This window comes from Diabrotica undecimpunctata, chromosome 1, assembly GCF_040954645.1.
Source record: "Diabrotica undecimpunctata isolate CICGRU chromosome 1, icDiaUnde3, whole genome shotgun sequence".
Lineage (NCBI taxonomy): Eukaryota > Metazoa > Arthropoda > Insecta > Coleoptera > Chrysomelidae > Diabrotica > Diabrotica undecimpunctata.
This window is the reverse complement of record NC_092803.1, coordinates 90354874-90371405: the sequence shown is the minus strand read 5'-3', so window position 1 is coordinate 90371405 and position 16532 is coordinate 90354874. Positions and strand designations below refer to the sequence as shown.

The following is a 16532-nucleotide window of genomic DNA, read 5'->3' as shown; positions in this document are numbered from 1 at the left end:
TGTTTAGTGAAAATCTCTACGCGACTTTAATGCATTAAATATTTTAATTAAAAATCGACATATCTATTGAAATTAGACAGTAAAAAAGTATGTCATTAAAGATTGATTTATAAATTATTGTAGTTTAAATTCAACTACGCTATGAAACAAATATTGTATGTCATAAAATGCAGTAATCGAAAAATTACAAAGACCTTCCTGTTGTACAGAGTTTTCTTTAATTAATAGGGTAACAAACATTATAATCCTACCGAACGGGCTTCTACTTTCATAAACTGTTACACGATTACTCTATCCGATGTACGTACATTTATGGACTAAATGTTTCAGTGCCAATGCATTTTAACAAAAAATACTAATTAATAAAAATGGAAACTTAACTTTTCCAAGTTTATAATAGACACTTTCTTATTTTTGAAAATATATAAAGCAAGTAATATAAATTACCGCCTTGTTTATTAAAACTAAAAAGTAAAATAAAGTTATGTGTCGGTTAACAATTTATATTTAACTTCATTAGCCAAATAGTCCTGAAATTCCTCCATGACTAAATTGATGGATATTTAAATAAATTTCAAGTTCCAAAGTGTATCTGCTGTAAAATTTGAAAATCTACTACTAATACAATTATTGGCAACATCGCAGGAGTTTAGAAATGTACAGAAAATGGTAAATACGGATCCCAAAAATGGTTTATCCTTTTGTGGAGTCCACTTAATCCTACGTGTTGGTCGGAGTCTACATAAAGCGCTACTCAGATAATAAAATACACGGTGTATATTTTACTGGAGTTAGTATAATACCGTTTTAGAACGGAGCTTACATTAACCGCTAGATATTATATATATATATATATATATATATATATATATATATATATATATATATATATATATATATATACAAACACAAATCTCAGCAACACAGACCCCCACTAAAACATACGCGACCATTACGAAAAATACAGAGCCTAAACCCAAACCGGAAGAGCAACCATGGACAACTAAAACCAGAAAGGAATATGATACGATGATAAGACTAAAACCAGGCGACAATGGCAAACGTATGGTCACCATGAGAACCTTAGTAAAACTCACGGACCTCGAGCATATCACAATAAAAAGAACGAAAGACGCAGACACCATCATATTATCGACAGAAGACAAAAAGTAACACGAACAAATAAGTCAAAAAACGAAATGCGAGAAACTTAAAACGAAAGATATAACACGGGCCAAAGACCCATTAATGATTATGGTTATGCCAAAAGATCATTACCAGCAACAATTTATAATAGCCATTCGCACGGAAAATTACAATCTAGAGAAGAAATACTGAGAAGACCTGAATAAACTGAAAATAATACACGCACGACGATGCAGAAGTACGTCGACAGCAGGAACAGCCGTCATGAGAGACAAATTATTAATCGAAGGACCTCCAGATATCATAAAAGATATACTATGGAATGGATTTATTTATTACGACGTTACAAAATGTTTTGCCAGTTTTGAATATTTCAGAATAAGCATGTGCTACAGATGCTGCAAATATAATTATGTGACAAAATCTGCAACGAACGACACCAGACATGCCACAATACGGACAACGACATCTAGCTAATGATTGCACAAGCGCGACCTACGAATGCACAAACTGAGCATAACAGACCTCCACCCACGGACAAATCAAGAGAGAGACATGGAATGCCCACTATACCTTAATAAGCAAGAGCAAGCCAGACAACAGACAAACTAATCCAACTAAACAAAACTTACAACCACTCAAAGGCTAAGACTAAAACAAAGCACTAACAAAATAATAAATGACCTCTTTGATACAGTTCAACGCTGGAAGAGACCTCGCAGCAACAGACAATCTATTACACAAAATGAACACAGGCAACATTGATATGGCTCTAATATAGGAGCCAGGACAAAACATACAGCAGAACACAAACTACACTACCCTAGGGCTCGACAGATCAACGAAAGCACCCATAATAGTAAATAAAAAACTAACAAAATAAACCAATAACGAACCGACCAAACGAAAATTCAAATACTATGCACTTCAAAACAGGAAACACAACAATCACAATAGTAAACATTACGACAAAAAGAAGACGACAACATACACAAAGAATTAAGACAAAATCAATACAACCCAACCACGACAAACGAGGAAGACTTCACTGTCGATGAAATAAAACAAACATTACGTGACATGAAGAACAAAAAAAGCCACACAACAGACGGACAAAAGAAATTGTAGAACTCATACACGACACCGACCATACTGACAAAGACTGTTTACATGCAGGAGAATTCCCAGATTGTTGGAAAAAGGCAGCACGATTATTTATCCACCAGAGATGAATCGATTCCGTTAATTGCTAATTTCTAGTACCGATCCTAGGCGTCCGTTTTGGGTAGGTCAATGGTTATTTCAACGCATAACTTTTTTATTTTTACCTTTTGAGCATTTGTGATACTAGATTATTAGATTTTCAGGTATTCTAATACTAAAAGGTATCCCTATTTTAAGTCGATAGGATATATCGTTTTCGAAAAAAATTGATTTGAAAATTTTTCGTTTATTCACTATGAAAGTTAAATTATTGTTTTTTGCATTAGTTGGCTTTGAAATATCAACAGAAGTATAACCTACTGTTTTCATTGTCAAATTGTTGTGAGTTCATGAAGTTTCTATTGTAGTTTTTACTTTGTGGCATTCAAACACAACAATTTCAATTCAACAAAAATGGTTTTTACTAATGAGAAATACCCTTAATATTGTTCTGAAGCTATTTTCTTGTGGCATTTTAAATTAATTACTATTTAAATGGGAATAAGCCACAATTAAAGGTTAAAATACGTTTATTAACGTTTCAATTTCCACTTCGGAAATCGTTTTCAAAATACAAACATTAGTAAATTTACTAAAATTTACTAATGTTTGTATTTTGAGAACGATTTCCGAAGTGGAAATTGAAACGTCAATAAACGTATTTCAACCTTTAATTGTGGCTTATTCCCATTTAAATAGTAATTAAGAGAAATACCCTGATATGCATGTAGTTTATTGCAAAATGAGGTGTAACGTTCGAGCAGTAACGTAGATAGGCTGAAAAATTTCCTGATTAAGAGAAAAATGTAATGTATCCCACAATTTTAAAATCTTTCGCAAGAAATATATTACACAACGAAAATTTATATCCTTTTCATTTAACAAATAAACAAGCACTGCTACAGGGAGATTTTCCTTGTTTATTTTTTTTTTCAGAAAAAATGGAATTTTTAATGTACATAATGCACTAGTGACAATCCCTACAATGTTTAAGAATTTAAGCATCAGCATATGTTTAGCACAAACGTCTGGATAGGAGTAGCTGACGATTATCTACTTGGAACCGTGGAATTGCCTGTCCGTTTAAATGGTGCTGATTATTTACATTTCCTGCAAAATATTTTACCTGATTTGTTAAATAATGTGCCTTTAAATATTCGGCAAAACTTATGGTTTCTATGACGGCTATCCAGCCAACTTTAGCAGGAATGCACGAGAATTTCTTTATAATAACTTCGAAGCCACTGGATTGGAAGGGGCGGTATAGTTGCTTGACCAGCAAAGTCGCCGAATTTGAATCCTTGCGATTTTTGTATTTGAGAATATATAAAAGAGACTAACAGTCATCACATTGAGCATCTTTTGTTACAATCTACCTTTGATACTTGTTCTTTTGTGTTATTCGTTCCATCGTAATAAATATTTTGTTTTTAAAAAACTTTAAATCAAATTTTGTTTAAAATTGATTTTTTGCTTCCTTTCCCTTTTTTTACGAATTGTGTGCAGCATTTATTGAAACAAAAGGTAATTTATAAAATTAATTAAGGTACCTATTAATTTAACTTTTATGACGAAAAAACGAAAAATTTTCAAATCGATTTTTCTAGAAAAGGGTATATCCTAAAGACTTAAAGTAGGAGTACCGTTAAGTACTAGAATAACAAAAAATTTAATAATCTAGTATCACTAATGCTTAAAATTTAAAGACAAAATGTTATGCGTTAAAATAATGGTTGACCTACCCAAACCGGGTGCCTATGGAAGGTACTAGAAATTCGCAATTAATGGAATCGATTTAACTGTGAATTATATGGCCCTTGCAGTGACAGCGTGACAAACGAATGGAGGGGCAGATACAATTACGAGCTAGAGTCTCTATTCGGAAAAGAAAATCTAGTCAGATATATAAAGGCCATTAGACTCAGATGGGCAGGGCATGTGATACGCAGTAACGATAATTGCCTTATAAACAATGTGTTCTGGGAAAGGCCAGAGGGAAGAAGGTTTGTATGGCGGCCTAGAAAAAGGTGGAAAGATGCAGTCAAAGAAGATCTAGAGAAAATGGGAGTACGACAATGGGAATTACTGGCACAGGACCGACAAACATGGAAGGCAATAGTAAACGCGGCAAAGACTCACGAAGAGTTGTAGCGCCATTGATGATGATTTAACTGTGAAGGATAAATAATCGGACCAGTTTTCGTTTTTCTAAATAAAACGGTTCTGGTGGTATTCGAAAAAAAAAAACTATATATATTATTATGAATTGCAAATTGTGCCCTTTTTACTGTTTTTTATACAAACTTCTGGGCTCTGTGTCTTCCCACGGCCCCACCGGCAATTTCCCTTGCATAAGGTACTCAGTTGTTTCTTTTGTAACTGTGCTAAAGATCGTATTTAGATAGTTTTCTATCTCAGCTAATTTTCAGTCTCAAATCTTATGTTGTCTATCGGTAGCAATGCGAAGAAATTTCGTAACCTCTTGTATAAATCGCTCCGAAGGATTGCTCTGAGGGTGTCGGATGCTGACAAAATTCGTTTCCATTTCTCTTTCATTAAGCTGTCCTTTGAAACGGTCGTTCCCAAAATATGTTACATTGTCCAACAACATGTGGCTCGGCCTTCCTACATCATCTATGAATTCGTCTATTTTGTTAATAATTTCTTTTCCCTTCGTCATACGACAACTATATAACTTTACATATTTTGAAAAAACGTCTACCATCACCAGAATATGCCTGTTTCTTTGGGACGTTATAATTAAATCGCTCAACATATCGATTGCCACTATGTCTAATTTATTTCGAGAAACGATGTTTTTTGCAATATTTTCATTTTTGTAGTTTCTACTTTTATATTTTTGGCATATGCTGCATCTTTGTGTTATCTTTGTCGCTATATGGTAATCTTGTCTACAGATATAATTTTCTCGGAAAACTAACCACACTTTCCGAGCTGCAATAGTCCGTTGTTGCCATGTAAATTTTCCATTATTCTCTCTGCTAATATTGGTGTTATTATTTAAAGACATATTCTTGTAAAACAGGATGCCTCGATGGATTCTATTGTTTACTAATCTATTTTTCATTATGTGCACTAACGCGGCATGATCCGTCTCGACAGTAAATTTCGCACCCAATAGATAAAATCGTAACTTCTGAACACAAAATAGTACACTCGCGAATTCGAGTTCAGTAACGCTATAGTTCCTTTCATGCGTCTTTGTAACTCTAGATACAAAACATTAGTACTTCCTGTTCATTCTGGATCTGTGATAGTAACCCTGCAAATTTTTGAAAGGAACCATCTGTCTTCAGAATAAACGGTTGATGGTAAATGGGATGATACACCTTGATTTCTTTCGACAATTCTTAATTCAATTTAGAGAACGCTTTTTCTTGTTCATCTTTCCAGCTCCATTTGATTCCTTTTTTCAAAAGTTGAATGAGCGGTATTTCCTTCTCACTTATGTCTGGGATTAACTGTTTCATCATTCCGAGAAATCCTCTCAAAGTTTTCAGATTTTTCGGTCTCGAATAATTTTTGATTTTTACTCGGTCTTTCGCTAGAGTAACTCCGCTAGTGTCTAGTGTAAATCACAAATAATCAGTTTTTATTGATGTGTTGTACATAACCACGACATACTTGATTATAATTATTGTTATAGATTACAAAACAGGAAATCTTTAAATATTTCAAAAATTAAAAAAGATAGGTATAGGGTACTCCATAAGAAAAAATATAATTTTGATATACCACTCTTTTTTGGAGCACGCTGTAGGTATAATTCATATTATTTTTAAATTGTAGTGTTAATGGCTCAGTATATTTCTATGGAGAAAAAACTTTGAATATTTCGTCGTTTCCTGTAACGAGTATAGGATGGGCAACCCTGTATATAACTCTTGATCTGAAACTTATGAAACTTGACTCATGATGAATGATCATTGATCAGCTGTTCAAGATTAATATTTTTTGGTTAATATTTTAGTCATTGGAACACCAAATGACTAAATTGCTTGTATAAAACAAATCAACACCAACTTACTAATTCGCTTGTATACAACAATATCACTATAGGCGTGGCTACAGAGGGTGACGCGGAACCCACACTAACTTTTCAGGGGCGCAAAAAATGGGAGGTTTCACGTCTAGAAGCAACAACTAGACAAAATTTCGTACTCGTTAGAAAGGATTTGATGTTTTACTGCAAATATATAATTAATATAATTACATTTATCCGTTTTTTGACTGACTGTATAATAATGTAAATAGCTCTAAGTATAAGTATCTCAATATGCTCTAAGTAAATTTTTCAAAACATTAACTGTTTTTCCTATATCAAAATACCATTGTTGGAAATTAAAAAAAAGTATACCTGGGGGGTCGGGGGGTAGGGTAGAGCGAGATTTTTAGCATTGGAACCCAGACTAAAAAAACTGGCCACGCCTATTAATATAACGATAATATATGTAGTACTCTTTAATTGATTACTCAAAAACAAAATGGTCAGAAGAAAAAAAAATTTAATATGATTATGGTTTAATACTCAGTAAAATAGTAAAAAACACATGACCTTGTGGCTGAAACAATCTAGGCTCTAAAATATTACCATTTTATAAAGAAACTGTTACCATTTTGATGTTTGTAATTTCAGATCAGACAATGTACTTATGTTTACATTAATAAAGTGTAGAGAGTAGGGCAAGAAGGTAAGAAAGTCATACAATCACCGGCACGAAAAACGGAGTACTTGCAGTTTTAAACTAAAAACTTAAAATTGTTTGTGTTTATCTTATTATAATAATAAAAGTTTAAAGAGAATTAAAATTTTTAAAATTAAGTTTAATTTTAAGAATGTTTCGTTTTTCGTGCCGGTGAATGATAAGACACAATAGACAGTTGGTGAAGGCTATTAATATGAGTCAAATGGCAAAGATCTTGATGATCTTGATACCATTGATACCATGGAAAATGACAAAGATAAAAATTAATAAAACTTACCTGTGGAACTTCTTCATTATCCGACTGTCTTTCCATAATTTCAGAATTATGTTTTTTATCAAATTCTAAACTAGCAGCTAAAATCATAATCACCCGTTTTAGAGCCATATTTGGTGTTTTATTAAAAAAATAGTAATACAACTGTGTTGTGTCTAATAGTACTTGATCTCCAGTATATTTGATACTTCTATACCACCAAGTACCAACCTAAAACAAAAAATATAATAAAATCAAGTATAGTCGATTTGCCTGTATAGTTGTTAACTTTTTATCCTACCTGAAAGGGAAATGCAGGTTTAAAGTTGTCTTAACGATATATACTTAAGATACTTAATAACAATAATAATGATACTTTTGATTACAAGAAAGCCTTTGACTTAGTGCCACATGAATTACTCGTAGATATATTAAGAATATATAATGTTAATCATCACATTGTGACTTTTTTAAAGTATATAACGACATATTGGAAGACACTTTCAAATAGATAGTATAAACAATATCAAAACCAAAAATATCACAATCAACTGGGGCCTATTCCAAAGGGACTCGCGATATTGTGGCCATACTGTGCTCAAAAACAAATCAGTGGACATAATAGACTGAATTTTATACTAGTTGATAAACTAACTGTACAAACAACACTAAATGATGTGGCGATACCAAACAGCAATAATCTGCAAGTTAAAAACAACGTGAATATCACCAAGTATAGAAATCTTGAGACACAAATAAGGATATAATGAAGAATGAAAAGTATCCAGATAATACCTGTTGTCCTCACTACTACTGGTGTCATTCCGAAGAACCTAGACAATATTAAACAGCTGGGTCTTAGTAGAAATATCTATGCCCAAGACCATGCCAAAAAGCGGTATGGCTAGCAATGTCCAGATACATACAAAAATTAGGAGATACTCCTGCATAGAAGGTCAACTAGGGATCGATAACACGGAAAGAGTTCCTCTGTACCTCAATCATTTTGAACACGCATCCCAAATACTGTAAATATCTAACAGTAAACTTGACAATGATAACTACAAGTTGTACTGAGACTGGAATCTGCGCACAGACCAATCAATATTGGTCACGTATTGTTAAGTGGAATACAATGGATATTAGAACTATACAGAGAAAAATAAGAATACTTATCACAAAGACAGATAAACATCATCCTCGCATGGTAATAGATAGCAATCCAAATAAGTTTAACAGTGAATTAAAGTCACAGGTTTTACCACACGAATTTAACAATTTCTTTATTAATGTTTCCCGTAACTTGCGGACCCATGGCTTTGTTACTATCTTACCAAGTCCGAAGGCCAGAGTTCGATCACCATATCATCAGACATGAGAAATCTTTTAATTTCTAATTTAACTGAGCTGCCACCGTGCTTCGGTCCCGGCTAGAGACACTAAGTTAACGTTAAGACTACATTAACACTAAAAACTTGAACCAGAACGTTACACGAATGGAAGACATCTTCTTTGTGTGCCGTGCTTGTTTTCAAGCGTTGGCTATCGTCGTATTAGCAAGATGATAAAATGTTTCTCGATCGACAGCTAGATGAAATAATTCCTCGACCGTTCGGCCTGTCCATTGTCTAATATTACGCAGCCAATACAGTTGCTTTCTTCCAACCCAACGTTTTCCTTCGATGTTGCCCTGAATGATCAACCTGAGTAAGCGATATTTAGGTCCTCTCATTCTATGGCCGAAGTATTGGACTTTTCTTATTTTGATGATGTTGATCAATTCTCGCTCTTTATGCATGGTCTCTAGCACACGTTCGTTAGATATGTGTGCTGTCCACGGGATTCTGAGCATGCGACGGTAACACCACAACTCAAACGCTTCTAATTTATTAAGATTTTTTATTTTTGTTGTCAAAGTTTTATATCCATAGAACAAAGCGCACCAGACGTAGCACTTTAGATGTATGGTCAATGACAGACTTCTATTGCACAATACAGAACGCCAGTTAATTAAGTCTTTTCGTCCAATTTCTATTCTGGTAGAAATTTCCTCGTCACTTTCAACCCTGCAGTCAATCCAACTACCTAGATATCTACCTTTTCCACAAAGTCTTCCACCCTTTCCAGGATTTTGTTATCTAATTATACTATTGCGTATTCGATATTAATTTTTCCGACCACCATCCATTTTGTCTTCTTTGCGTTAATTGTTAAGCTTTCTCAGTGCATTCGTTGTTTGCAGTGTTTGAAGGTCTTCTAGGCTCTCTGCCATTATGTTGGTGTTATCTGCGTATTTGGTGTTATTAATAATTTCACCACCGATTTTCACACCTACGCGACGATTATTTAACGCTATCTCAAAAACTGGTTCAGTGTAGACATTGAAACAACATCGGTGGCATAACACATCCACTGTCTGACATTGCCGCTTAGTAGAAACTTTAGCCGAAACCTAAGGATTCACCGTAATGTAAGGGGCATAATTTTAGTAAAGATTTTTGAGCAATCTAATGTCATACGTGTTGAGACCAACTGAGGCCAAGCATTGAAATAGTTATGTGGTACTCTACCAAAGGCTTTTCGAAATCTATAAAACATACGTAAATGTTTATAGAAAACATAGAATGATCCAATTAACTGTGCAAGCTATCCCTCTAACAGAAAGCAGTGGGTGCAATTGCTTTTATTTTTAATCTATTTTAGTGATCTGCCATATCTAGTCTAGCCAGAGTGGTGGAATATAACATTGTCACACTGGTATGGGTTTCAAGTCACCGAGGGATACACAGCAATGAAACAGCTGATGAACTTGTCAGAAAAGGATCAGCTATAAAATAATTCAGTCAATAACCGGTCGTTTAAGTACCAAATAAAAAACAATCCGCGATAGGAAAAACGTTTGCATCTGAATACATGACTCTAACTCAGAAGGTGTACCCAGTCAAGCACATGACAAAATTGTTCTGAATATATCTGAATGTATATTGTTCTGAAGCTATTTTCTTGTGGCATCTTAATGCAATTTGTAGCATTTTCGTTTCACCCCGTATATCATAAAACACCGAAAAATATTCTTAATCTTTTTGCGTCTCTGAGATTGATAATATAAACATTTTCGAGTCTGTTTATAATAAACAAATTGCTCTTTGATCTTGGTTCCGCCTAGATATTTGTGCAGGAAATAAACAACAATCTTTCCACTGATGTGGGTAAGAGAATGACTTTTGAGGATGATGTCACTTCTCGATGGAGCCCCGTGAGATACGGTCGCTATCATTGTGCAAGTTCGAATTTCGTCATCGGAACTTCACAGGTAGAGATCGTTTTCGTGAAGTTTTGGAAAAACCGGAAAAGTTCCGCTTAATTCCACGTGTGTGTGAGAAGGTGATTTGAGCTTAAAATCCTTATAAAGTGAGTTAATCACCGTTTGTTGTAAGCTGTATCCTGTGACAGAGATTTGATAACAGCGTTCTTAGGGCTAAGTAAGCCGACATGGTGTTAAGTGGAAGATAAGCAGCCGAGTTTGAGGGATCACATATTATTGTTATAATCCAGGATAACCTGAAGCCCAGTTTTGGTGTTTGATTTTTCCCAGGATTTGTCCAGCTTTCATTCTGTGTCTCCCATGGATCGGATTTTGATTTTTTGAAGTGGGACAGTGTTGTTGTATTCAAACCTAAGATAACAAACTTTTTTAAATAATTAGACGGCAAGCGCGTATTTTTGTTATATTTTTTCTAAATAAACATTTATCGCTAATGCAATGTCAATTTAAAGTTTAAAAAGTTTATAAATAAATATAAGTTTTTTGTATCAGCTAATTTTCATATTTCAGTTTCTTTTAAATAAAATTAACCTTTGATAATTAAGTATTAATTCAGAAAATTTGGGTACTTTAGTAGAGAAAATATGGGAATTTCAAATAAAAGATGGCGGCCAGTTGGATGGCTGGTATGTGGCGTTGAGGCCGTAGAAGTAGCCTCTGGGGATGTAGGGGGTGATGTACAAGAAATATAAGTATGAAAGAAGTACACCCTATCGTGATAGGGTTGAAAAAAAGGGTGAGAAGTAGAAAATACGCAATATTGTTGTAATAATATTGTTGGAATGAATAATTTGCTGACAGAGTTGGTTAGGTGGCGTTGGGGCCTGTGTAGATGTACAAGAAAGCCTCCCCTGACGTCAGAGGGGGTGTGTGTTCGAAATGGTAAAGAAGAAGCGGTGAAAAGATGAGTAAAGGAAATTTTATGGTGTTATGTAGATATTTAATAACAAAATATGATAAATGGGGAAATTAGGCAATGCAGATACGTCGTATATATTGGTCATTAGCAAGCTAAAAAGCAACGATTTAATTTTTTAGTATTAAATAAAATTTAATTTTATTCATATAAAGAAACGAATTTTTGCAATTTAAACCATCAACTAGATACGCCCACTTTCTGATAACGCGTAAAAGTATATACAGTTTTAGAATTAAGAGAAAATGATAATTTCATTTTATTCGAACGAATGTTTTGTAATTTAAAACCATCAACTGAATACACCTACATTCCGATAATGCGTTAATGTATATAGAGTTTTAGAATTTGGAGAAAATTATTATGATTCTTGCTTACACGAAATTTAAATTAATACGTACATACTATTTAACACATAAGTATTTTATTATTAGAAACAGGTCAGGACTAACGAAAATTTCAAACAAATATAAAATTACTATATATTTATTCGTTATGTTAAACGTGTGTCATTTCATCAATGTCTTCCATACGGTGTAGATTAGAAAAGTTTTACGAAAAAATACAAAAGTTAAAAGCCGATATACAGTGGTACGAAGATAGAACTGCAATTGAAAAACGATTTGCAGACCTACATTTGTCAGAAAGGAAATTACCAACAACAACACAATACCCGTTAAACAGAATTCAACCGACAAGATGCCTCAATTAACAACCTCATTCATCATCCTCACAGCTATTGTTAACAATGTCCTTTATACAAACGTTCCAAACAATGTTAAGAACCTGGCGATATGTTTTAACGATATAAAAACTGATTGCAATCGAACTGAATGGGCTCTAATGGATCATGATGTGGTAAATTATGGACAGCTTCCAGTATTTTTTAAAAATATACCAAAGTCAGGAGGAACATTCTACAAGATCATCCTAATATCTCCAAATAACACCGAAAGTGATTCAGAATGGTACAAAACTAATAATGATGTCGTCGGGAAATATGGTTCATCGATTATACTTTTAACTATCGTGTTAGTAATAAATGTATTTCTAACGATTAATATTATTATAAAATTTTTTGTAAATCGCAAATGTAAGTCATGTTGCATTAAAGTAAATATGTAAAAAAGGAAGTCTTTTTTAATAAAACTAAAATAATACGTTTAATCTTTTATTTAAAAAAGTCTAATTTACATAGGTAATATCTTTTCACAAAACCATTGGCGGAGGTGATCCACATTTCTCTCAGTGCAGGAAAATAATCCAGTGGCGTGGCAATTGTTAGCATTATGAATAAAATTCCCCGTAGCGTAAGGTGTATCATCAAATTTGCAGACATCAATAATTGTAGGAAAAACTCCAATCATTTGACATTTCTGCCTTAAAAAATCTATTTTTTGTTCTCCGCGAACGTAAATGTAATCAGCAGCATACAATAACTTGGATTCTAGTATTTGATTTATTTTGGAATATTCAACATCCCCATTAGAATACCGAAGACCATGAACGTTTTTCTCCAAGTATGCAGCAGTCTTCTTATCTTGATTACTCAATGTAGCAAACGGTTGTGGAGACGTAAATATATAATGACATCGTTTATATCCAATTTCAATGGTAAGCTCTTTAGGTACAAACCACCCATCTACGGTGAATCCCTGAATGTCTACGAACGCTACTCTCATGATGACGGCTTGTCTGCTACTAACACTTCATTCAACTTATCTAATCTTTTTAAATGATATTTTTGATAACTTCAGTTAGAGGAAAGTATTCGAGTAGGCTGTCGTGAATAATTAAACAATACGCTCGAGTGCCTGCTGGAAAACCTTCATCTGCTTCGATTTCCAACTTAACATCAACAGTTCCTGATCTGAATGAAGTATCATCCTGTTTGGAACAGTCAAACGTAAATAAGGCATATTTTTTAAAAGCCTGATAATCCAAGATGGGATGTTTTATTGACGAATGAGCATAACTGGGAAAGAATTCGGTATAGTTGTAGTGAGCTATAGCATAGTCATTTTTATCAAAATCTAATTGCATTCTCTCGTTAGGCCAATATTCCCCATTAATAACCACTCGTAGGCTTGACATTCTAATGTGATCGAATAACGTTGGATTGACGTGAATGTCATCTCGTTTAGAAGGTTGAAAAGCTACAATGACATAGCGTGGACGTTCAACAGCTGAAGTTGTCTTTACACTCCATATCTCACGTCGAGATCCTGCCGTAAGTGAAGGTAGTTCATTGAGCTCCCATTTACGGAAAGGTATAGTTATCGGCGTATTATTCTTAATCGGAGTCATTAATTCAATTTTCACATTATCATTCGGAAAGACATGTTTGACCTTGAGTTCCATGCTTGTAACAATTAAAGATACTGCCGTTGTCGTTATGGCGTTAGGTTCTTCCACTAAAATACAGTCCCTATCATTACGTGCTCGAACAAATCGAAACACTTGACGGCCATAGGTTAATTTATTGTAATCATTGAAAATGTTAAAAATATGTTTTATCGGAATCAGTAAACTAAAGCTGTCTCCTGATAAATGTGGATTATTTGGATAGTTCCATCCTGCGGTACTGAGAAACTTAGAATCTTCAGGAGTATAACACAACAAACTGCGAATAGTGCTAACTACACCTGGATCTCGAACTATTTCTATATCATGTGAACTTTGGATATATGTACATGTATCAAACAAGAAGGCTCCAGCATTCGGTGCAAGAGAAACAGTTCCATTACCCGCTTTCTTTATACTTCCTTTAATTTCCAAAAGTGTTTCGTGTATAGCAAAAAATGCATCTGATTGATTTATGATAAATTCAACAACGTCGCTATTGTTAAATGACTTGATGTAAGGTGTGTATGTACGAAATTCTTCTTTTCTAATAGTATCGTCGAACAGAGGTTTTTGGTAAATGTCGAAAATAGGTGGCTGAGGTTCCTGAACCTGTCGTCGAATATATTGACGTTTTGGCATCCTTCAACTTCAATCCAATGGAAACAAGAAAAGCTTTATTTGCAGCAGACACGTCACGCCGCTTGTAGGATTTCCGTGAGACTAATGGATATTGATGTGTAGAGTTTTGTTTTATAATTAAACCCATCTATATCGTTTCCTTAAAATCCAAATGCAGCGTACTTTTCTCTCTTCTAAAGTTGACAGGTCTTAATTCTTGATCGACTACACTAACGGTAATTTTGGTAATTTCACGTATGCTGTTGCTTACTGGTATGTATATAGGATTATGAGGACGTTCGTCTATAGAAAAACCAGGATCAACACTTATCGGAAAATGTAGAATGGTGTGCGCAGGTTTGTCCTCGTAGAAGGCTCCTTCGGTAATGTTGCATTCAAAGAGTAGACTCGATACTTTTATAATGTTGACAGGTTGATCTGAAGAATGCGTTTCTCCTGGTGACAAAACTCTATTTGAAGAGAAACCCAATAATTTTCCAAGACTATCATCTTTATCGAAAGTAATGGTGTGATCCTGACAGAAAATTTCACATTTAAGCGTATTGTTGTTCGGTCTTAAAGTAAACTCCCGAACCGAATTGTATTTATGCATTAATTCATTTCGAATGTACGCTTCGATATCAGTAATTTCATAGCATCCGGATGGAATTTCAATGCTACGCAGCTTTGTATGATCATTTTGCTCATAGAAATAAAACTTTTCACCTCAATGTTTGGAATTGAATTAAATGTATGAAATCCTAACACTGCTACATAATACTGTCGAAACGGATTAAGCGCAAGAGGCACTTGAGGAGTAAACGAAAACTCGTTTGTAGTACTCGTTAGGGTCAACAATCGAGACATGACTGATATGCGGTAAAAGATGTACTAAGTTAAATAGCAAAGTATGTTAAAAATTTCTTTATTCTTCTTATACTGTTACATGTTTTTCTTTGTTTCATTTTTCTTATAATATGACACTTTACAAAATACACATTTACTTTTCATATACATTCCACAAACATCACTCCATTCATGTTTATCATAATCTTTCTTGCAAGGTAAATACTCTTCTAGTGCATGACGAATATCTTGAGGTAGTTCATACCAAACACCGCTCGTTATATTTTCCATAAAAACGCGAATGGCACGTCTTAAGATTTCGTTAGATGGTTGCATTGTAGAGAAACTTTAAGCACAAATGTCCAGTTTATTTGTTTATAACTTTGATATTGATCGTTATTGTAAAAAATTCTTCCACCGTTCAAATATGATACTAGTTCTCGCGGTGGCTTCAAGCAACCATATGAATCAAAGTACTCTATGTTGTTGTTTATCTTCTTGTAAGCTACCCAATGTGTACCGGGGTTCGTTGAAATGTCGAGATTAATTATAGCACATTCATGTTTACGAGGGTTACGCGGTAAATTATCTCTCATAAACACACCACGAAAATTTGTAATTTTAAGTATTTTAGCAAATTTAATCAAGTCCACATTAGTTAAAGGTCTATTAGGTAGCTTCAGCGGGAGTTTTTTGACTTCTTTAAATATAATCCAAAGCCACCTTTAGCGTTTTTGCGAAGGTATAATCCTTTGCCTAGATGTTCCATAGCTTTATTGTGACGTTTATCCTCTTCTAGTTTCTTTTGAGCATTCTTTGAATCAATTACAGTCTTGGCGATTGCGCTTGCGCCCCCCGCCAAACTACCGAGAGCTGATAAGCCTGCAAATATGGGGATTAAAGGTAAAATACCACCTGATTTTGGTTCCAATGGAATGATTCTTGGAACCCGTATATTCTTTTTCCCACCTACGTTCTTAACAGCTGCTCTAGCTGCTGCAAGTGCAAGAAGGGCTGATTTGCGCAGATTTGGTAACGGAGGAGATTGTTTCAATTTTCTGATAATTGGTTGCAGAACATGTCGCCTAAATGAACCAACACCTTTACCATGTTTCATACCCATACCCAGTTTTCGTTTAGCTTTCATCGCTG

General features: G+C 34.2%; 1 protein-coding gene across 1 annotated transcript in view; it reads right to left on the bottom strand.

The window, feature by feature from the left end:
• The window catches only part of Sec63 (translocation protein Sec63), a 373264-nt gene that overhangs the window by 279162 nt on the left and 77570 nt on the right, over nt 1–16532 (bottom strand). The window contains exon 4 of the mRNA XM_072545171.1: nt 7354–7560. Within this exon, the coding sequence (XP_072401272.1) occupies nt 7354–7560 (207 nt within the window). The remainder of the gene's footprint in view (nt 1–7353; nt 7561–16532) is intronic.